The 24909-nt window shown below is 35.7% G+C and overlaps 1 protein-coding gene across 8 annotated transcripts in view; it reads right to left on the bottom strand.

The window, feature by feature from the left end:
- Positions 1 to 567: 567 nt before the first annotated feature.
- Positions 568 to 24909, bottom strand: part of MCF2 (MCF.2 cell line derived transforming sequence) — a 132154-nt gene continuing 107812 nt past the window's right edge. For 5 of the 8 annotated variants that reach the window (XM_011961032.1, XM_011961033.1, XM_011961031.1 and 2 more), the window contains 14 exons: positions 23169 to 23257; positions 21161 to 21227; positions 20317 to 20432; positions 20128 to 20197; positions 17842 to 17934; positions 13807 to 13899; positions 12862 to 12987; positions 11952 to 12173; positions 7911 to 8003; positions 6459 to 6537; positions 5831 to 5903; positions 4435 to 4544; positions 3126 to 3238; positions 568 to 1309 (listed from right to left, as the gene is read on the bottom strand). In XM_011961032.1, coding sequence (XP_011816422.1) covers positions 1277 to 1309; positions 3126 to 3238; positions 4435 to 4544; positions 5831 to 5903; positions 6459 to 6537; positions 7911 to 8003; positions 11952 to 12173; positions 12862 to 12987; positions 13807 to 13899; positions 17842 to 17934; positions 20128 to 20197; positions 20317 to 20432; positions 21161 to 21227; positions 23169 to 23257 — 1377 coding nt within the window. In that variant the 3' untranslated portion in view covers positions 568 to 1276. The remainder of the gene's footprint in view (positions 1310 to 3125; positions 3239 to 4434; positions 4545 to 5830; positions 5904 to 6458; positions 6538 to 7910; positions 8004 to 11951; positions 12174 to 12861; positions 12988 to 13806; positions 13900 to 17841; positions 17935 to 20127; positions 20198 to 20316; positions 20433 to 21160; positions 21228 to 23168; positions 23258 to 24909) is intronic. The other 3 variants (XM_011961034.1, XM_011961038.1, XM_011961039.1) reach the window with 1 other exon arrangement.

Raw genomic sequence — 24909 nt, 5'->3', positions numbered from 1 at the left:
TAAAACATCTGAGCCAAAGGTAAACTACAAAAGAACATGCAGACTCATAGCATGTCATTCTTTCAAAGCATTTTTCACTCACCAAAGGTTAATGTTCCTTTCAGTGAGCTTTACAGGCAGTGCTGAAGCAATGAAAATGAAAGCCATTGCTGTGATATTTCTGCTTTTAGAGACTGTATAACAAAGATACAGATAAAGCAGAACATTTGATTAGCTATCTATATGCCCCAGCTGGAGATCATCACAGGCTTTGCAAACACACCTACCATTGACCCTCAGCATCCCCATGGAGAAGCTGAATGACATCTCCTTTTCTAATCAGGACGTCTTCTGAGCCTCTCTTCCTGCAGTCTGCTAGGGCTCTATATTTGCCTGAGACTGTAAAGTTGTTTTTAAAAATTATATTACAAACTTGATTGCAAAACCACTTGCATAACTGCCTGCTCTGCGACATGAAGAATTTACTCTTTACTTCACTGGTAAATGTGGTAGCTGCAGCAGCTTTGCAGGAACAGATGGACATGAAGCAGTATGTGATGGGGGACAAAAAAAGGCAGAACAAGTTTATTTAATCTGAAGAATCAATTTTTATTTGAAAAAAAAAGAATTACAACATGAAATATAGGGAAAATAGCAGAGCACAACTAATTCAAGTTACATTAATTATAAGCAGAAATCCAGAAAAAAACAAGTGTGAAAATAATAATTTTTAAATAGGGCTTTTGTAAACTACTCTCATGAAAATTTTATCTGGGCACATACAGACAGTAGCCCTGAACAAAATTTACTCATGCCCCAAAAAGAATTTCTGGGCTTTGTATTGTTTTACACAGGTTAAAATAATGGGCACAAAAGCTGTGGTTTCAACAAAAGCATATTAAATCATAATGTTGTGCTTTACTTGACCTTAGCCATTTTGCAGCCGTAATTTTAACTTAATTCATTAATAAACTAAATAATCCCAAGGCACACCGATTGCATTTGGTTACAAAGTAGAGAAGAAATAATTTTCAAGTCCAAAAGTATTCTGAGATGAGAATCTTTCAAGCACAATATCTGACACATTAGATACATAATTTTTAAAAGACAGCGTACCATAATTAAAAGCTTTATTAAATGAAAGAAAAGAAGTATGTGCTGTGGTTTCTTTGTGTGTCCATTAACCTGAAAACAACATCTGCATCATTTGAGCTGAACGTCTTTTGCGCAGTATTTTTCCAAATGAGCTGAGAAGCAGGCAGGAAAGAGCTACTTGCCATTTGACATAGTAGCTTCATCAATATAGGAGAGCCATTTCCGACATGGGTCTCTACAAGGGAAGCAGCACCCATTATTGCTCAGTTTACAACTTAATCAAGTGAGGCCAAAAGAGCAGGCCATTCCAGCTGCTTTTTTTGGCAGGGAAGAAGAGTATGTGGAATACATTGTGTTGCGTTTTTGTATGTTTTCCTTAGGAATTATTGGACAAAGAGAGAGAAACTAATAGGTTTTTCTATATTCCCATCCTCTGTGATTAAAGCATTCTTCAGTTTTGCATATTAACTTTATCTTATGATACCATAGCTAGAAAAAAAAAATGCTTAAAGCTGAGTTCTTTACAATGCCTTCATAGATCATCTACAGCAAACGGTTAAACACAAACTGGCTTCCTCTGACTTTTTGCTCGCATTTAAAAACTACTTCTATCCATTCCATACTCTGCTAACATTAATTAAAGAAATTAAACTTCTTTTTATTATTAGTCTAAGCCTGAGATTCCCAAAGTGTGGGAGACAGACTGTTGTGGGTTCCCGAGACCCTTTCAAGGGGTCTGCAAGGTCAACATACATTAAGACACTATTTGCCTTTTTCATTTCTCTGGGGTTCTCAAGTTTTAAGGATGTAAAGGCTTCCTTCATTAAAAAGTTTGAGAACTGCAGGTATAGACAATTAACTCTGGACAAATATCTTATCAGCTCTAAGCCTCAGTTTCCTCCTCTGTAAATTGAAGGTAATAAAGCCTGCTCTTTTTCATACTAATACTGTGAATATTAATTGAGAAATCATTTGGCAAACTGTAAACTATCAGACAAATATGTATTATGGTCATCGTATTATTAGGAGAAACAATATCTACTTTTTTAAAGACTGCATTTCAGAGTCAATGCTGTACAGTTTTGTGATTATCCATGCCATTACCCTCTTTTTGTTTTTGTTTTTGTTTTTGTTTTTTGAGACAGAGTTTCACTCTTTTTGCCCAGGCTGGAGTGCAATGGTGCGATCTCAGCTCACTGCAACCTGCGCCTCCTGGGTTCAAGTGATTCTCCTGGCTCAGTCTCCTGAATAGCTGGGATTACAGGCATGCGCCACCACAACCACCTAATTTTGTATTTTTAGTAGAGACGAGGTTTACCCTCTTACACTAACAGTGGAACTGCCAAATGTAATTGATTCCTCTGAGGGGCACCAAGGAGCACTCTACCTCCAGGCATCACTCCTACCCTCCAAGCTGGTGACTTTAGAAAAGTAGGGATTTATCCCCAAACAGTCCTACCTCCTCTTTAATAACCCACTAGTATCCTACCAACTTGCAAACTATTCCTTCTATAAACACTTTTTGACCCTAAAGCAACCTCCTTTAATTTTACAGGGTGCTCCCTTGCTCTAATATGTTGAGATTTTATATTATTAGTACATTTTTGAGAACACACTAAAATATATCCCAAGATGTTATTAAATAGTTTTTAACGTATAATGTTTATTTCCTTTATTTTCTAATCTGGAATCCAAACTGGTTTTTAAAGCATATTTGAAGTTCCTTTGTTCTCTGATTTTATTTCACATGTCTGGATGGAGAACACAGTGGTGAAGCTCTACTAAAGATAAAACTGGGCAATGTATAGAGATTTGGAAAGATTGACTATTTCATCAACTTCAGTAGAAGTTCTATGTATAGGTCAAACAGGTTCTACTCAAAGAGAGAAGTGCTTCCTGATGTTCATAATAAGATTTATTTCAACTACTTTGGCAATGGCACACTCCTAATGGCCTCAAGGATGCTGACAAAAGATTGCCCCTATGTGCTCCACCTATGTTTCATTAGTAAAACTGCCTCAATAATTTTAATTTAATATATTATTACTAACCATGAGGGGCCTATTTTCTTCTTCATTTTCATCATAAGTAGGGTAGAAATAGTTGCTTGACCATTCCTCAGGTTCTTCAGAGATTTCTGCAGATTGTGACGCCTCAGTCCAAACTATAAGAAAAGTGTGGAATGTGGCAGTTACTTGATGGTGCTAATTTACCACAAGGTGAGAAATAAAACTAGCTATAATGCTTTAAAAAGTTGAATTTTAAAAAATGGATTAACCAATCTAATGTAAGCAGCAAATTAACAGATCTCATCCTGGCCACATTAAACTATTCATGCAATCTTGGAAAAGTCATTGTCACTTTTTTCTAACTTGGTTTCCTTACCTGCCAAATGAAGGTGTTAGTACTATGCTCTCCCCTTACTTCTTTGGGGGCCACAACATAGATGACCTGAGGGAAGTGACCTTTAACTGGATAACTGGAAACTCAACAACGCTATCATTACCTTTTTCTCCTCAACCAGTAGAGAAATCTTCCATATTAAGGATCATCATATTAAAGTGTTGAGTATCAGGCACACTGTTAGGCATTTCTCCAAAGAAGTCTATGCTATTGATCCTAGAGTTGCTTAGGTGATCCTCATGTATGCTTCTACAGCACTTTGTACTTCCCTGCTGTAACACTCACCAAATTTACTTTTAATTGCTTAACTATCTTTCTATTCTCCTAGCTTCATGAGTATGGCAGCTGAGTGTATCCTAATTAGACTATATGCCTAGCACTTTGCATAACTCCTGGAATGCAGATCGTGTTATGTCAATATTTGTTGAATTAAATAAAGTATTTAAAATCACTTCAAATAAAACCATTCACAGAGGAAGAATAAATATTCCAGCTGTTAATGACTCTTCTCTATTCATTAAACCAAGGGTAAGTGAAATGCACATTCCTTGAAGCCAGCATATATGTTTTATTCATCACTATTATCCTTTATAGCAGGGGTTCCCAAACTTGAACATGCATCAGAATCACAGAGAGAGCCTGTTAAAACTCAAGTGGCTGGGCCTTGCTCCCAGAGTTTCTGATCCAGAAGGTCTGAATAGAGCAAGAGAATTTGTCTTCTGTAAAAGTTTTCAGCTGATGCTGATGCTACTGGCCCAGGGACCACACTTTGACAACCAATACTCTCTAGTGCCCATCAGAGTATCTTGCATATGCAAGACATGAGAGTCTTATAAAAATGGGTTAACTATATTTTGTTTATACAAAAATATCAAGTGGGTAGATTTCCAAATTAACAATGAAAGGTAAAAATTTGCACACCCATGAATCTTGTCTTAGGATGACCATGACACATACCTGTATTTGCTTCTGCCTGAACTGACGCAATTGCCTCACAGACCTCCACCACAGTGCTGGTGTGTTCCGATTCAGTTTCCTCAGTACTTATAAAAGCTCCCTGTTGCTTTCTGAAATAGTGATGTATAAAACTAAGTAAGCTTTTGTACAGTTTAAAAGTAAAAATAAATTTAAAGTGGTATTTCTTCCACTGATATCAAGTGTTAAGAACATGCTGAGAATCCATCCAAACAGCCAATACTCCTTATTTAAATCTGCATGACAATAGGTTGTAATATACAAAAGCTTACATCTCAGATCCAAGCCGGCAGATTCTCCATTATGTAAGGAGAAAAACTGCTCCCTTCTAGACCCAAAGTAGGTGTATTGTATACAATCCCCGTTGCTCTGTGGACTCATAACATTGATGAATCAGGTAAGTTGTATATAAATGAAAATGAAATCTTCAACTGATTCATATTGTTGAGTATGTACCAACTACTATTAAGTCAATCGCTGCATAAAACCTAAAGATGTTACTCCTATAATGTACAATAAAAGGTTGAGTTTTTTGAACTCTGAAAGATAAAGACTTTCTGTGTAACTTTTAAATGGTTCTCCTAAATCTCCACGTGAACCACCACATGTTTCATCTGATTTTAGCTACCTCGGAAAGACGACATGCAGTGAAGGAAAAAACAGTATTTCTAATAAGCCATTCAATGATCCCCAGAGCATGCAGATGCTGCATGGTGAATCTCTGTGCCAGGCCTTCAGAATCAATGAGAGAATTCTTTCTGCATATATGCAAACGTTCAGTGAAAACGCCACCTTTTGGAATTTCTAGAGTCAGAATACAATGACGACATCTCTAAACCCATACCAGTGTGCTGTTATAGAAGACTGCCAGCTTCCTTAATGACTCCTGGTTGTGTCCAGGCTCAGTTCCCTCCCAGGATCCATACCTTCTGTCTATGTAGAGAGAGGCCAAATCACCAGCAAGAGATCTCCATCAAGAGACTGTAAAACTGTGAACCAGGCCTTCATTTGCTCTGTTCCCATATTCTTACAACTCTTTTTCCAATCAGATCAGAGGTGACCAAAAATACTTTGGAAAAAAAAGGCTTATGAGCGCAGCCTCCTTTCCTGTCAGCCTACATGTAATTCTTCCAATGATATATTAAAAATAAAGCATTTTCAATCATGTTTAAAAATCAAGCCAAGGGATAACCATTAAGAACTATCAGCCTCCAATATAAGGCTGGATCTGAGAAAATGATGTGTTTATGGAATTTGATGAGTTATTGCTAAATTGGTGGATGGTTCTTGTCTGAGATACTTTAATTACACTGTGTCATGTTACATACAGAATACAAAAGATTGCAGGAGTGGTATTTCTTAAAGAATAATCACTTACTCATCATTCTGCTGAAGAGAAATCTGAATCTTATCCTGTTCTGTTAATTGATCCTGTTGCTTTCTTTTTTTAACTGAGAAATAAAACAAAGCGTATTATCATTCAGAAGTCATACTTCTTACTTCCTTAAAGGCCAATGACTTTCACACACACACACACACGCATCCTTGCCATTAGACTTAACCTTCACAGACTTGAAATAATCAGAGGGAAGGCCGGTCTCAAGTTTGAATCTGGAAAGGTCTGAGTCATATAATATTTTATTCAAGAAGTTCAAGTTTAGAAGTAGAACTGGCTCCCATTCCAACATTACTGAGCAATGATTACTCGAGATACTAAGCAGAGTCATCTCATGGAAAGGACTGGGAATTACCACAATCAGTTCACTGTGTTGCTTCTCAACTGCTTCTTAAGCACAAGGGTTCATTTTCTAGTGTAAAGTTCATTCTTCAAAATAGTTTAAACAACCCTCTGAATCTCGATCTCCTACTAATTAAATTAACAAATCTTCTCATTGTAATAGTGTAAAGTAAATATCAGCCCCATTCTCGGGAAAAATAATTTAAAAATCTGAGTCAATAAGCTGTTACTATACCTCGTGTTCTGAAGAATGCATGCTTGAATTTACCTGTCAAAAGTTCCTGCTGCTTCAACAAAATATTTCTTATTTCTTTTAGCCATGTCATCTTCACATCTACATTAGGAGCCTAAAGATTTAAAAAAAAAGAGAGGTGGTACACATTTCCTTTTAAAAAGGATGTACTATAATAAAACAAATGTAATTGTGTACATAAAATATTATCAACTCCCTATAATACCATACTCAAATCTTAACCATCTGATTGTTAAAATGTTTATGAAGCAAATAATTCACTATCAGATTAGATGAGATAATATAATCAGAACCATTTTTGCTGTAATCCCAGGACTTTGGGAGGCCAAGGTGGGCAGATCTCTTGAGCCCAGGAGTTTGAGACCAGCCTGGGCAACATAGGGAAACCCCATCTCTACAAAAAATAATAATAATTAGCCAGGTGTGCTGGCACGTGCCTGTAGTCCCAGTTACTTGGGTGGGCAAGGTGGGAGAATTGCTTGAGCCTGGGAGGCAGAGGTTGAAGTGAGCTGAGATCATACCACTGCACTCCAGCCTGAGCAACAGGGTGAGACACTGTCTCAAAAAAAAAAAATCCATTTTGAAATTGCCCTTAAATAATGGTATAATAATGCTTGGATGAAAATGTGAAATATAATTTCACTTATTTTGTCTTTACAGGAGGATTATTTTTAAAATATAATGCTTTGATGTTTAATTTTAGTAACATAAAACAAGTTCTATTATTTCCGAAAAGGCCATCTATTGCACAATAACCTTGGTGACTGATGATAACATGAAAGCCCCCTTAAATATCCCCCCATTACTTACAAGATACTTGTTAAATGATACCAAATATTGTATCTTAAACAAACCAAGAAAACATATCTTCATAGATTGTAGTCAACTAGTAAAGAATTACAACAAACAAAAAACACTGAGCATTTTTAACAGATAACAGCACATTGACAAGTCATGATACAAATATTTATCGTAATGACAACATCCTCTTGAAATGTTCTGATTCCTCTTCCCTTCCCCGAAACACGTTGGACCCTATACGACTGGCCAGGGCTTTAACCATGTTCTTTAGAAGTAGAAAGCAAGTCTGAGCTGTCACATCCCCATGTCTCATAATCAGGTACCCCTAGAATGCTTAGCACAAGAGGAACTCAGAAATATGACAATTCCATAACTTGGAAACTTGATGGGGACAGAGAAGTACCTGCCAAGCTGTCAGCTCTAGTTGATAAGTTTCCTATGTAGTTGTGAAAACTTGAAGCCCTAGAGAACACCACAGGCATATCTCAATGTAGCTACTAGAAACCATTTAAATACATCACAAAGAATATTCAAATAATATTTAACTGACCTACATGAAAGGAGTGGAAATTTTGAAGCGTGACCAAAATTATTTTTGTTTATAAATTCGGGCTTTTGTATTTCAATGCAGGTTTTGGTTTCTAGAAGAATTTTTAAATGACCAACCTGGACAATATAAACTTCTTCCTTTTCACCATACCAGATTTCAAACTTGCGGTTATCACCTTTTACATATTCAGTGATTCCAACTTCATCCATCTGTAATAAATAAGTCAAAATTTTCATGAGCATTTTATTTTGAATATGAAATTACATTAAATCTACCCTATCATATTCTAAATGAAACAGAATTTCTCTTGGGCAGAAAAATACATGTTATATTTAATGAATATGAAATGATAACTACAATCATAGACGAGAGTATTTAAATGTTTTCATTGAACTATGCACTTTATAGTTCAGATTGCATGCTTCATTTCAGTGGTTGACACAAATGTTATAAATCTGAACACCCAAGTAGCCCATCTAAGATCTAATTATGTTATAAATTAATAGTACACTATTAAATTATTGGGTCAAACACAGAAGTAATTAAACATCAATAAAGAAAAGCCACTGAAAATTAATTTAAATGGTTATTTAGAATAATCATTTGACAGATCATTTAATCTTACAAATTACAATTTATTTTGATAGAAGCCTTACAAGTTACAAACATTTAATTTATGGGACAGGAGAGAACCAGCCAGGTACACAAGGATCTCTCTATTTTCCACCAATCTCTTGGCCTTTCTAAAAAAAGAAAAAACAAATAATATGTCATGGGACATTGTTGTCTTTTTGTACCCAGTGAAACTTCTGTACACAATATCTCTTCCTTACCACAGTTTTTTCTTCTCCTCAACGTGATCATGCAAGTCATAAACTCTTCCACTTTCTTTCATCGTTTTCTGCTAACAGCTTGGCTAATTGCATTTTGGGCAATCTCATTCCTTTGCACAAACATTCTTTTAGTCCTTTCTGCCTTCCTGTTTTCTTTCAGTTCTTCTGTAATTACCTAAAGGAGTATCTCAATCTCTGTTCTAGCTATGAGCTCCCCAAATGGCCCTAGTTAGAGTTGATAAGCATTAAAGGTAGTGCTAGGGAGATTGCCATACCAAGGAGAAGAAAAGCACTTATGCTTAGAAATGTAATTTAACATATTAATGAAAGAACCCGTGACATCCACCCTGAATGTAAGTAAGAAGTTATTTTCACAATGTCCCAAACTATCTTTATATTCTCACTCCACCATTCCAACTAACCTACTTCTGCTCAAATATCACAATTTAAGATGAATAGTAATCTCATATTCAATATTTTTAAAAATTAATTTTGTTTCATTACATGGTTTTGTCTCAATAACATGATTAGCTAGAAGGCACACAGGCTTTGAAGTTAGAGAGGTCTGGATTGGAATACATCTCTACCATTCACTAGCTAGCTATGTGTCTCGGTGCAAGTTGCTTAACTTTTCTAAACTTCAGTTTCCTCAACTATAAAATGGAAAGAACACCTATTTCATAGGGTTGATATAAGGACTAAATAGCATGGAGTGAATGCTTAGATTCTATAATGAGCTTTTTAAAGTATGAGTTTGCTTTCTACTCCTTCCCCTATTTAAATTGCAATTCTTTTTGTTATTTTTTATTGCAAACATCTAGTACATCATTATCGATGAGGTGAACTTTTCTGAGTTGCCCTGGAAATCTAACCATTATGTATTACACATAGTAAGGACTATGTGCAGGTTTGTTAAAATTTTAAAAATCAATGATAATAAACACATGAACTAAGGAATCTAAAGGACTCGAATCTCCCCATCTGGTCAACTTTGACTTTAGATAGGGCCTTTCCTTGCATATAAGTGGCCAACTTGAAATATAACATATAAATCATTAGAAAGTACACGGTCAGGCCATGGGATTCCAGCTTTGTATGGTGCAGTCAAAACAAGAGTTCATTTAAAGTGAGAGACATAGACAAAGGCAACAACAGACACTGGGGACCACCAGAGGAGGGATGGGGGGGAGGGACAAGGGTTGGAAAACTAACTCTTGGGGACAATGCTCAGTACCTGGGTGATGGGATACTTGTACCCCAAACCTCAACATCATGCAATACAGCCAGGTAACAAACCTGCAGATGTACCCCCTGAATCTAAAATAAAAGTTAAAAAAAAAAAGTGAGAGGGAAGGTTATGATCCTCTCTAAAAAGGGTAAGACTTTGAAACCAATAACCCAAATTGTTAAACAACACGTTGACTAGGAATGCTAGCAATCGCTTAATGCTGGAATCTCATGATAAGCAGGCAAGCAGAAGTGAGCATAGTGAACCCTAAGAAATATCCTAATTTTCAGTGGTATCACCATTTCCCCAGGAATCCTGGTCTAAAGCCTTGTAGGCATCACTGGCTAATGTTTTTTATTAAGGATATTCGGCATTACTGGGGAACCAAAGAAGAATCAGAAAGATTTTCTTCCTTCAATGTCAGGTATTATTTAATTTTTGAAGCTAGCAAGTCATCAAGCCCATCTGTCTACTTTCTATTGAAATGTTTCTTGCATCTATCCCACCTTCTCTGTTTCCATGGTACTCACTGCAGTTTCAGTTCTCATGACTTAATCACCTAATATCCCCCTTACTTTAATGTACTCAAGAAACCTTTTGTTAGCATGTCCATCATTGCAACAAATTAAAGGTAAAATAGAAAATTAATATGAAATAGAAATACTGTATTAGGTAGAAATTAGGTCACCTCACAATAAAATGTACATCAAATGGATTTGGGTCAAATATGCCTAGGAAGGTAAAGTACCTTCCCAAGGAATAGGTATACAGACAGCAAGAGATTTGAGCCCTCTCTGACATAGATTACAAGTTTTTGGTTCTCAATCAATGTTTATTAATGACTCAGAAGGCCCTTTGAGATTTGGGGGCTTAGAGGTGGATGCTAAAATCAAAGGAGCAACTGGATGAAAACAAGAGTTTTAAAGAAGCTGCTGTGGGTTCAGAGTGAAGCAGGGAAAATAGATGATAGGCAGAACTACTTCTTTTTGACCTGACCCTGGGCAGGAACCTTGTTAGAAACAACTAGGGGCTGCTGATCCTATGGGAACAATCAAAAGCAAGGCCTGCTTATAGGTAGTCTCCTAATACAAACACCTCATGCCCGTCTCAAAACATATTGCCTGTCCTCTTTATAACTGCTGCTGAAAATTTCATCAATTGTCAAATATACTGGTGATGAGAACCATGAAAGAACATGCTCATGAAAAGTGACTAATGTGATAGCGGTTGGGGAATTAAGGACAATCATTTTCTCTATTTTTGAAATTTTCTGTGACAAATATTATATTGGTTTTAGAATTTAAAATCCAAAAGATGAAATTCATTAGATGTAAAAAAACTTCAAATTTGTCAATTATGAGTATCACGTGAATTGGAAGTTCCTCTTCTCTAATGGAGAAACCAGCTGTATCATTGGGTTGTCAATAACTTCCCCAAACAAAACTGTTCTCATTTTAATAACAAACTAATATTAGGAAAAAAATGGGGATTTGGTTTATAGGAGAGAATAAAGTAATTTTGAAAGATGGAACAGGACAGATATGGAAAGGATTCAGCCATAGGTGGCTTTGAACACCCAGGAAGGGTGGAGTTAGGGAATGGAGGAGGAACACGGAAAGGAAGGTGGGGACATGCTAAATACAAAAGTTATCCATTTTTAAATTGCATTGAGGAAAAGGAGGTAACTCTTTCCTCCCTGTCTCTCCTGTAGCATAAGGCCCCTTTCTAACAAGACCAAGAACTCCACCCAGTGCCACTGGAAAGACAGTGCTTATGAGGAGGCTGGGACACTCCTTATAATCTCAAGCCATGCTCTTCAGGATGCTATGGAGCCCCCTTGGGGAATACCTAATATTGTAGTGAGAAGAAAGGGAGGAATCAAAGCTCTGAATTCCCTCACCTTCACTTCAAGCAGAGAAGTTATGATTCATCTGACTTCTACATAAGACTTAAGATTTAAAAAAAAAAAAAACCAAAGATGTGCAGCTACAGTATAAAACGTACTATTTGAAACAAACAAACAAAAAAAATGTACAAACAGGGAGACACACACACACACGAAACAATACTACATTACCCGATACAAATGGTCTTACTTTCCAACAGTGTTTAAAACTGTATGATGGGTATCTATCAGAGCCTTCTCCACTTTCAACACGCCTTTTGCAAAAAACAATGGCTTTTTCATACAAGAAAAGGTGTCGCTGCATTGGTTTGAATCTAGCCAAATCCTTCATTTTTGTAGCACCTTTCTTGTGTCCTATCCAAACACTGAATCCACCTTGCATTATCATCTTGCCCAGTTCATTTAAGTTTCCCTAGAATGGAAAATCAAAACCCATTAGTAGAAAGCAAAGCTACATTCAGCTCTCTGACATCAACATGTTAGTGTTTAGCTTGAGCTACTAAAACCCTGAAGAATAATTTATGTTTTTTAAAAACTTAACTTTGTATGTTAAAACATGGCATGCACCACATAAGTACAAAATTACTGTGGGGGTGGGGGACAAAAGAAACTTCCTTTTCTCTGGCTTCATATCATCTGGAGGTATTTCAGCCAGGGTAAGTCTCCCCATCTCTTCTTCAGTCCTGATTGGTGCATGATATATACCAGTTCAAGTTTTCCCACTGGGTGGAGCTAACCTGTTAAAAGGCGACACAAGTGCTAAAGATTTGATTCTTTTCTTTTCTGTCTATTCCTATCTATAGGGGCAAGCAGCAATTACACAACAATATGTTTTCTTAGCTGACCCAAGCATTCCTTAAGCAGGATCTCCCAGGTCTGGGATTGGGGGAAGACCGTTGTGGACAAGGGGGATTTCATAAATCCATTTGACTGCTGATCTGAAGCCAATTCTCCACTTAGCATTATCAGTAGTAATATCAACATTTTGATCTCCATTTATCTGATTCTTATATGTTATTTCTCAATTGGTTCCAAGAGGGGAAAAGGGATGTTGAGATGTTGACCCTCTAAAATTCCAACAATTATTAAAATGTGCTTACAATATAGCCATTTATTGCAATCTGATGCATAGAATCATTAACTGACTTCAGTAAATCCAGCATTGCATCGAGTGCCTCCTTTAACAGAGAAGATCCTTCACAGTCTTTGCTATATTTTAATAGCTCCTGTAATTAGAAATCAGGAATTAACATTAGGCAGATATTAATATCTGATTGAAATGAATAAGTTTTTAGCTAACATGCTTTCAAGCTGGAATCCAAATATAATGTCACATTTTGGAGTAATTCCTTTTACATGCTCTTTGCTGCAGTAATATTTTTAATAACTGCCAAAGTAGAGGAAGTAGAATAGTGACTGAATAGTATAAAACAAAGGACATTTAATGCTTCTGGAATTGAAGTATAATAGCTATTAAGACACATCAGAGATCAGTTTTTAAAGCCATTACATGTAGGGTTCTTTTGTCCTCTACATACAATAATTTGTTTTAGCCATGATACACTCATAATGCATATAGCATAGAACATTATGAAAATTCATTTTAAAACAAGTCATATTGTATTTATATTTAACACAAGATTCTAGTAACCCTTTTGCATCATACTAGGGGAGTGCCATTTGCATTTTTCATTAGGAAGGCCCCTATGAAATACAGCCTCAAAACTATAAGAAATATTTGTTTGTTTAATTCTTCTTACAAATATTTAAAGTTCTTCAGTAAAACATTGTGCGGAAATCAACACAACTTGTATGAAAAATTAAATAGCTAAGACTCCAGATATTCTCAGCCTGATATCTATGCCTATGGCATTTGTAGCCACAGTGAATTGATGGAGCACACTGCAAAATTCTGCCAAATCCAGCCTTCCCAGTCATTGAGCCTACCTATTTCTAGTGCTTCCTAGTAAACTATTTCCTTTCCAATGGCTTTGCCATATCTGACTCAAAAAGTAAAGAAACAAACAAATGCTTCATATAATTACCTTCAACAATAACTGATATTTAGTGATTCGTTGCACTGGTTTGAGTAAATAGGAATCCAGTCTAAGTCTGTGTTTTAACTTTCTTTGACATTCCTGTCATTAAAAGATAAATATCAATAAAATTAAATTAAGACATGTATCTGTGAAAATGCCAAGTGTTCATTGATTAAACCTAATGCTCCAATGTTTCTTACATCTCAAAGAAAATTTATTGGAAAAATCACTGTTATAGTACAGAAATTACAAGACACAGTATATCTGAAAAACTACCATAAACACTGTTTCAAGGATTGGAGAGGTAAACAATATCAACATTTCAAAGATTTAAAAGTTTTCAAATATAAATTCATATGGATGTAGAATGCTTAAAAGGTGTGAAAGCAGGGAATGACCATAGATTAACATGATTAAAACATTCTTTAATATATTCAAGAAAATTCACAAAACACCAAGCTCTATAAGCCAAGGCTCAGAAAAGAAATTGGTTGTGCTGAATATAAATCAGACTGGATATGAGAACAAAATTTTTAATATCACAAGAAAAATAAAGCCCTCATCAACTGGTGCTATACTTCAACCAGTAATTGGCCCATTGCCACTATAAATATAAAGGTCATAGCATTGGGTTTTGGCAACATTGTAGGGGTCCATAGTTAGGGCAAGACGCAGGTATTTAGGATGAAATGTGCACAGAGAAAGTACAGAACATGAAGGGATTGGGGAAACATTATGCCTGAATAAGAACCATGGCTCTCCTCTGAATATGGGTAAAATCCAATATACAATCTAATTCAAACAAGAGTTAAAGATGGAGGACTGCTATTAGGTTGGTGCAAAAGTGATTGCAGTTTTTGCCATTACTTTCAGTGGCAAAAACCACAGTAACTTTTGCACCAACTTGATACGTGCACTTAAATCTCCTCACTCATGACACCCAACTAAAATGATGGAAAAGTTATCTTACTAGGCAAAATCACACAGTTATGAAGAAGATGAGAAAGGGGAAAACTTCAGTAAAATTTGGAAACTGGAAACCAAACTTAGAAGTGGTCAACAATTGAGCACACTGGAGAAAAGTGGATTTCAAGTTGGTGGAGGAAAAAGCCAAGGAACAACTCAATTTATGTTATAAACATCTCCTCCCTGCCCTCCACAAAGTCTCATGGATTATAGACACCAAGTACCTCTGAAAGGGGGAGGTAAAGTTGAGGTTCAAGAAAGGATGCTTGTTGAAAGTCTTTTTAAGAAGTAATTAGGTAATAACAAATGTTGGTGAGGATATGGAGCAATTAATACCCTCATACACTGCTGTCGGAAATGTAAAATGGTGCAGTAACTTTAGAAAAGAGTCCAGCAGTTTCTCAAAAAAGTTAAATGTAGAGTTACTATATGACCAAGCACTTTTACTCCCAGGTATATAGCCAAGAGGAATGAAAACACATGTCTACAAAAAAACTTGTACAAAAGCATTCTTAGCAGCATTGTTCACAATAATCAAAAGGTAGAAACAAGCCAAATGTGCATCAATCAATGAATGGATAAATAAAATGCTATACATCCATATAATGGAATATTATTCAACCACAAATAGGAATAAAAAACTAATACATGCTACAACATGGATGAACCACTAAAATATTATGCTAAATGAAAGAAAGAAGTCAAACACAAAAGACCACATATTGTATGATTCCGTTTATATGAAATGTCCAGAATAGGTAAATCTATTGAAGACAGCAAGTAGATTAGTGGTTGTCTACGGCTGATAAGATTGGGGAAAAAAGGGAAGGTAACTGCTAAAAGGTACTGGTTTCTTTCTAGTGATAAAAACATTATTAAATTGCTTATGGTGATGGTTGTCAACCTTGTGAATATAGTAAAACCACTGACTTGTATACTTTAAAGGGTAAACTGATGGCATTTTAATTATATCTCAATACAGCTGTTACAAAAAGAAAATAAATGGCATGAAAAATCTAAATAAAAGCAATAAGGCTCTCAGATAACCATACCACTTTGCACAGCTGGGTGCCTTCTCTTCCCTTCCTTTGGCAGAAAAATGGATGTTTATCTAGAAAGAGTAAAACACAGGGCCTGTGGACTAAAGGACAGAAGGTTCAACTTAGGGCAGAATACCATATTGAAAAATATTCAAGCACTCTCCATGTTATATCACAAACAAGTGACCCTCAGCCTTTTCTCCCAACTTGGCTACCACAACACAAGCATCCAGATCATTATACACAAGGTAGCAGTTCAAGGAATCTGACCAGCCTAATAGAAATGCTCCAGAGATACAGGTATGGGGGAATCCCTTCAAGCAAATAGCTTGAGACAAATAACTCAACAATGAGGATCATGGTCAATAAACCCACACATGGCCTGGAAACTTCCAATAAGATTTTTAGTCTTTACTTCTAATGTAAGTGGATAGACAAGTATCATCAGACATTTGAGGAGAGCATCAAAGATGGGTAATAGAAACCAAACAAAGAGAAATAGAAAGAAAAAAAGCAACATGAAGACAACAGAAGCTGTGCAGGGAGAAGAGAACAATTTTTAGAAGAAAAATCAATTATCATCTTTGTATAGATGAATGAAGATACTGAATTCATAAAATGAAAACAGAATTCTATTAAAAGAAACACTGAAAAAACAGAAAAAGGATGAGGGCTCTTCAAAACTAAAAACACAATGGCAGAAATGGAAACCTCAATAGAAGGACTAGAAACTAGAGTAAGAAGACAAAGAATAGAAAATAGAAAAGATAAGATAATTAGAGGACCAGTCCAGGATATCCAATATCTGTGCAATAGAAATTCCAAAAAGAGAAAACGGAGAAAATTGGGTGGAGGAAATCCAAGAAAAACTCCAAGTAAATTTGGACAGGAGGTTCCAAATTCAAATTTATCACCCCAAGACTAGCATAATGGGTAAAAAACAGTGCCAACATTTGAACACTGAAAATAAAATCAGTTTTCATAAGCTTTCAGAGGACAGAAACTAAGTCACCTGCAAAGGAGCAAAAATTAAAATGGTATCAGATTTCTGAATAGCAACACTGGAAGCTAGAAGACAATTAAGCAATACCTTCAAAATTCTGAGTATAATTATTTCTTACCTAGAATTCTATACACAGCCAAACTAGTAACAAAGTCTTAGGGTAGAATAAAGGTATCTGCAGACACATACACTCTCAAAAACTTTTATGTACTGTGTACACTTTCTCAGGAAAACTACTGGAGGATGTGTTCCACCAAACGAGGGAGGTAGACAAGAAAGACAAAGGCATGGCACCTAGGAAGGAGGAGAGCCTATGCAACAGACGACAGGTGAGGAGAATTCCAAAAATTATGTTCACCAAGATGCCCAGATGACAGCTGTGCAACAGGCCTAGTGAGTCTAGACAAGCAAGACAGAAAACCCCAGGAGATATTTCTTTAAGAATATGAAATTCAGAGAAAATAGAATGTGTTTCAATGTAATAAGAAGAGATTTTTGTAACTCCCACATCTGGGAGAGGCTGGGGTAGAATAATGATAAGTATCTAGAAAACTGAGTAAAAAGACCATTGCAAGACAAACAGAAGGGAAGAGCAACCCTATTATACCACATGATTCATCTGAGCAAAGAAATTACATAGTCTTAATTTAACACTGTATATCTAACCAAAATTACGATATGACTATAGTGGAGATTTTGAAAGAAAAGAAGTATATTTGTATATGTGGTAGTTGGGTGGGAGGCTGTGAAAGAGAGCTAAATCTTCATCTTCCATAGGATAAAGGAGAAAGATAAGCATGCCATTTGGAGCTATGGAGGTAAATACCAAAGGATGTAGCTAAAAGTGCTGAAAGTGTTTGCCTCTGGGAAGTTACAAATGTGTTTGTGTTGGGGGGGAAGGTGGATTTGCTCTTTAACCTATATATGTATATGCATATGTAACGTACTTAAAGTAGAAACTGAATTTATGATTAAGAAATATCCCAATATCTTCCAGAAAGAGTATATCCAATACTTGAATAATTACTATACCTGGAAAAATGCACATTCTGAATACTTCCTCCAAATTGTTTCTGATCTGGGCTTATTCTGACAATATTTTGCATACATCTGAAAATCATCCTTCTGTGATAAAAAACAAATTCAAATGTATTACTAATTTATGAATATGACTTTTGCCATCAAGAAAGGCTAAACAAGAGGGGTAACCAAGCATCCTAGGAAATGTGGCCTAAAGGGCCTACTGTACTAGCAGCTGGTCAAAAGCCTTCTTTATATTCCAAGAACAGCATGCCCATTGCATCTGGTGGAAGAACACATAATTATCTAAGTAATATCAGAACTTCCACTTGCCAAGCTTGAGGCTTAGATGGAGCCTTCTCTGTCTGAACTATAGAAACCTACTTTTTTGCATAATGATGAACTAACAGGGTGCCGAGAAACATATTCTGTTATTAGTATCTTGATTCCCTAGTGAATGAACTTGTACCTGACTTCCAAGTTAGAGCCTACAGTCCTAGGTTCATCACTGGGACATTATCACTGTAGCATAATCCATTTAGGCACTTAAGCAATTCTCTCTCCCTGGAATCCTCTTTCTCTGACCCTTGTGAATGGGCTACCTCCTACTCATTATTTAACATTTATCTCATGAGTTATCTCTTCTATAAAACCATTGTTTATACCCCCATTCTATGTAAGATGCCCCTCTTCTGGATTTTCCCAGGATCATTTGTATATTTTGAATCTAATGCAAGTCGTCTTCTACACAATTAATAATTTCCCTGTTTTTATACCTAAATAGATTTGGGCTTGGTATACACATTATCTGGTACAATGCTTGGTGCATAGTAGGTGACTGGTAAATGGTTATTGAATAAATAAACAATTCATCAATAAACATTTATTAAATCACAACTGGTTGCTAAGAACACTGCTAACCTAATGAGAGATACAACAATATATAGGATATAGACTCTGGATCTAAGGGCTTTCCATTAAGTTTCAGAGAAAATTCATGTATACATGTAAAGGTGCACAAGCACAGTAAATATAAAATCTCCAATGAGTAGGATAAACATTACATACTATAGAGTCTAAAGGAAGGATAAACTGCTATTGCTTGAGGAAGTTGGGAAAGAATTTGGTCATAATTTAAATGTGTTTAAAGTTAAAACATCTTAGTCGGGCGCGGTGGCTCACGCCTGTAATCCCAGCACTTTGGGAGGCCGAGGCAGGCGGATCACGAGGTCAGGAGATCGAGACTATCCTGGCTAACACGGTGAAACCCCATCTCTAGTAAAAATACAAAAAATTAGCTGGGCATGGTGGTGGGCACCTGTAGTCCCAGCTACTTGGGAGGCTGAGGCAGGAGAATGGCATGAACCCAGGAGGCGGAGGTTGCAGTGAGCTGAGATTGCACCACTGCACTCCAGCCTGGGTGACAAAGCAAGACTCCGTCTCAAAAAAAAAAAAAAAAAAATTAAAAATTAAAAAATAAAAAATAAAGTTAGAACATGTTGAGCAAGGTTGACACACAGTTCTTTCTTACCCTTATTCTCTTCTCATTTCATAAACACTTTGTGGGATAAGATATCTATTTTGAAGCTTTCAACAATCACCTCTATTGAATAAACTCTTAAATCAAGACAAAACTAATCTTTCAGGAAGAAGAGAAACTACATAAGCAGAGAAGCATACAGAAAAAATATTCTAACAGAAAACTCTCATGGAGGAGAGTATGATCACTAACTTGGGAAGTCAATTGTATTAACCATACTCGGGACACAGAGGAATGGGCCTCCCTAAATGCTTTTGTTGAATGAAAAGAACTGACAGCTCTCTGTTTCTATGAAGTTCCTGTGATAGATGCCTTGGTGGCTGGAAGTCAGACTAGATCCAATTCTAAAACTTTACGTGTATTTTAATAAGACAAATATTATAAATAATAAGGTGTTTTTTAGGCAAAAAATTAACCAAGCCCCAGATAGTTTTGTTATGATGATCGCAACTCTTACATCTTCATAGCCAGGATTTTCCCTGGATTACTAGGATTACCCAGGAGTCAGTGTTCAAGAGCTGAGCCGCTGAAGCATTTGATACCACAGAATGGAATGGGCATTTTTACGCTCTGGATATCCCAGTGCTTCCATTTCTGCAGCAAAACTTGGTTCAGTATTAAATACTCGCTGGAGTAATGTATCTTCCCCAAAAACATAAAGACATAAAGTACCTATCTTGTCGCCAAATCTGTTCTTATAAGTGCATTGCTATTTTGGTGGTGCATATTTATATATTTTAAAAAATAATTTAACTAACCCTTTCCAGGAAACAAGGTCCCACGCTTTCTGGAGCATGAGCGCAATTTTCCAGGCTGCTCAAGAAAATGCTGTGAAAATTTCAGAGAAAAAAAAATTACATGATTTTATGTGAAATGTAATAAACTGGTCAAGAGAGCACTTTAAATAGTTTCATAAAAAATAAATATTCAATTCAGCAATTACATACTCATTATGGAATTCATATATTTCTGCCATGTTTCCAAAGAGAACGTCCTTTTTATTTCTCAGGAGAGGTGGCATAAGATCAAACATCTCTGGATTATCCATCTCCGCTCTATAACCCTACCCAAAATAAATACATTCATGCATTTTAAAATATTTACATGTATATTTGGTTGGGCTACTAATGGTGTAGGTACAGCAGAATATTAGGGGATTTGAGGGTGAACTTGTTTGAATTTTAATTCAATTTTAATTCAATTCAAATCTCCTACCCAAAGTTATCCATGATTTTTTTTTTTTTTTTTTTTTGAGAAGGCAGGACAAGGAAAGGAAGTCAAGGTTTTCCAGTCAATAGGCAGAATAAAGTAATAGCTCTTTGGCCTTCAGAGTAGCTTGTAGTGTAGGAAACAAGATAGAAACCAAGATAAAAACATAGATTACAGGTCATCAGCTTCTCCTTAAATTGGCAATATGTGTTTAGGTTTTTTCAGACCAAATTAATACCATGACATTTTTGTCAAATGAATATTTTATCCCATTCTCAGTTTTTTACATCACAATCTCTAAATAGCACCCTGGGAATAACTGTAACAATCGGCTATATCCCTAAGAGAACATTTTCTCTTCTGTAACAAATTCTAAATCAATCATTTCCATTACTGAAGGAGAGCCTGAATGTGCACATTTAACCAACATGCTGCATCGAACAATAAAAGAAATGCCCACTGCTGCCATATGACAACCAGGGAAGGAGATGGAAGTAGAAGATTGTCCCTAAACACTTTCTAATGAATGCAGCAAGGGATCATTCAGGAAAAGAGAGGGCAAATACAATTTGAATAGCTTACCAACAAAACAGTATACAGTTCTCGAACATAAACTCTCTCAGTCTGTATCAGTTCATTTAGGACGTGGCTAAAATGAAAAGACCATATTTATCAGTTATTTTATTACTGAGATCTATATTGCAATGTTTCAAGTATTATCATCATGAGAAGGTAAAAATAGCTAATGCATAGGAACTATCAATGGTTTTTGTTTTAGCATCAAAATATGAAACTACTTTTATGGTTTCTAGAATAAAAACTATATATATAGTCTTATGGGTGGTTTTTATTCATTATATTTATATTCATTTATATATATAAAAATATATATATCCCGCTTTTTTCATATATATATATCTATATATATACGCTCAAGGGTTACTATAAGCTTTAAAGAACTTTATTTCTAACTCACTGAGATTAGGAATAAATTTACTAAAAACTCACAATAACTATTCTTAAATGTCTGAGGTTTTTATTGTTTTGGGGTAGCATAGTTTATGAATTTTAATACCCCTTTTTCCCCTAAAAAATAAGTATTAGCATTTTAGGCACTATTTTTCCCTTTTCCCAGAAATGTTCTGAAATTTTCTAAGGGAGGCAGTAGAATTTTTTACCATGTCTCCCCAAGTGTATGTCATAGTTATATTTCATATATATATATATATTTTTTTTTTTTTTTTTGAGACGGAATCTCACTCTGTCACCCAGGCTTGAGTGCAGTGGGGTAATCTCAGTTCACTGCAACCTCCACCTCCCAGGTTCAAGAGTTTCTCCTTCCTCAGCCTCCCTAGTAGCTGGGGTTACAGGCGCTTGTCACCACACCTGGCTAATTTTTGTATTTTTTGGTATAGACAGGGTTTCACCATGTTTGTAAGGCGGGTCTCGAACTCCTGACCTCAAGTGATCTGCCCGCCTGGGCCTCCCAACATGCTGGAACTGCAGGCATGAATAACCACGCCCCACCCATTTCTGTAATAATTTTGTTTATTGTCTCTGGAAAATAAAATATATTTTCTTTTCAATGTGATTTCCAATTGACATCATATTTAAAACTCACTTCCCTTGTCCCCAGTATAAGTAACCCATTTGATTTAACTTATACTTTTGACTTTTTTTTCTTTTTCTTTTTGGATATTAAAACATTTAACATTTGAGAGCCTTATAGTATATGTGTGTGTGTGTGTGTGTATGTATGTATCTCACACACACATATGTGTACCTACAACTTGCTGCAAAATGCTTGCTAATTACAACTCTGTAATAAAACATTTAAAAGATGAATATTCTTATGTCTAGAATATTAATATGCCATTATAACAGTGAACACAAAAATTATTAACATCTATTAAATAACATTGTATAAATCTGTATAATCCTTTGTAATTTTTGATGTACCATTCTATTCATTTTGTATACCGAAATTTGCTAAGAGAATAGATCTTAACTGTTCTCACCACACAAAAAAAATGGTAACTATGTGAAGTGATAGATGTGTTAACTAACTTGATATGGTAATCATTTCACAATATATACACATATCAAAGCATCACATTGTACACTTTAAATATATGTAATTTTGTCAATTATATATCAATAAAGCTGAAGAATCAATAGATAAGGTAATTATCATGATTTGATCATTATACATTGTACACATGTATCAAAATTTCACACTGTATTCCATAAATATGTACAATGATTATGCGTCAATGAAAAATAATAATAAAACTTTTTTAAGAATGATAAACAAAAACCTCCATTTTATTTCAGTCTGGGCAAAAAAAAAAAAAGAGGATAGCAACATTCTGAAAAAGTTTAGTTAATTTTCTTCAAATCACATAAACAGGCCATAGGTTGGCCAGGCCTAAAACCTGGACTTCTGACACCTAAACTAGTGCTCTTTTCATCACACCCAGTAAAACCCCATTCTGTGAACTCAAATTTCTAATTACATTGGCCTTGAACACTGAACCAGACTCCCACAGTTAGATGTGTATGTGAGTTTATATTAATAAATAAAGGATACTTCTTTAAGACATCCAAGCTATTGCCATTGTCCAAACTGGAGGATGGACCAGAACTTCTCTTCTCCTGACAATCACGCACCACTTCAATCTGAAATACAGCAAATAAAAGTTAAATTAGCATCTCTGTAGGTATAATTCTTCTTCAAGGCTATCCAGCTCAAATTAAGTTTATTCTATCTAGGTCCTAACTCTGAAGATAAATTGAAAAATAAAACTATGATATTTTTCAAAATAACTTTGATACATACTAGTAAAAAGTGATTTGAGAAAACAGATTTAAGACACTAATTAGAACTTATTTTATGTATTAACTATTTATTTGGCATTCTTGGAAAATAAAGTTGATTCATAAAAAGTTAATTTTCTAGATAACTAAAGTGTATTCATTGAAGAACCAAACATCTTTTTAACCGTAGTGATTTTTGATGGAAACCTTTCTAGAAAATATTACATGCATCCTTGAATCTTTAATCAAAGCATACAACATAACTGATCCTTTTTCTTTTTTTTTTCCTAAGATCTGGGGCAAGCTAGAAGATCCTTTTCCTAATGATTCGATGGCATCATCATAAGCTTGAACATGATAAAATCTAATGATGTGCTGCAGGGATACCTGCAGAACTCCATTGTTTCTTGAAATAACTGTAACCTGTACATCTCTGTCTTTACTCCCTACCACATGTTAGTTGCTATAAGTTGCCTCCATAATTCTAAGTGATTGCCTTATTTCACAGACTCTAAAGGACTTGGACTGGCCTACTGAGTCAACTGCAAAAGATTTGTGATGATTATTTGTTCTTAAGAAGCATTTGAAGTGTATTCCTGGTATCCAATCTCAGCTGTATTGGACAGCTGAGCTTGCCAAAAGCCTGACCTCCAAGTAAATGTAACATTGCTTTGTGACAACTAGAACCCCAAATGAAGTACAGTATCTATCAGCTAAATATTTCCCTAAAATGTGACCTACTTATTACAAATGAAAGAAACAAACATGTATTACGACTTTCTATATATTAGGCATGCACAGTCCTAGGTGCTTAACACATATTATATTTAATGCAAACAGCATTTAGCAAGTGATGGCATTCCTTTCCTCATTTTACATTTGGGAAAACTGAGGCTCAGAGAGATTTTATAACACGTAATACTACAGAATTTGGCTTTCACACTGTTTCTTTCTTGAAACCAGAAGTTGTGGCTGTACGAAATAATAACCAGGCCTGGTATATCAGTATAGACCATTCACTAGGCTGCTATTAATTATATTAAAACTTAGAGCATTATCATATGCCACGCATGTTCAAAGTGCTTCACAAATATTAGATTATTTTATCTTTAACTCCATGATGAGAGTGTTCTATTCTTATGCCCATTTTATATATGGAAACTGAGTTCCAGAGAACTTACCCAAGTTTATACGGCCAGTAAGTGATGGAACTGGGATTATAAACCAGGCAGTCTAGTTTTACAATTTGTACCACTATGCTATACTGCCCCTTAAAAATATGTTCTCATCTTTATTTACCACAAAAAACACATGAAGAAAATGTGGGGTCTTGGGGACCGGGAGCAGTGGCTCATGCCTGTAATCCCAACACTTTGGGAGACCAAGGCGGGAGGATCACCTGAGGCCAGGAGTTTAAGATCAGCCTTGGCAACATAGCAAGACCCTGTCTATCAAAAAAAGTGTTAAAAATATTAGCCAGGGCCGGGCGCGGTGGCTCAAGCCTGTAATCCCAG

This window comes from Colobus angolensis, unplaced genomic scaffold (assembly GCF_000951035.1).
Source record: "Colobus angolensis palliatus isolate OR3802 unplaced genomic scaffold, Cang.pa_1.0 Scaffold532, whole genome shotgun sequence".
In the NCBI taxonomy this organism is placed as follows: domain Eukaryota; kingdom Metazoa; phylum Chordata; class Mammalia; order Primates; family Cercopithecidae; genus Colobus; species Colobus angolensis.
The sequence above is the reverse complement of the archived record's forward strand: the minus strand, read 5'-3'. Positions and strand labels throughout refer to the sequence as shown.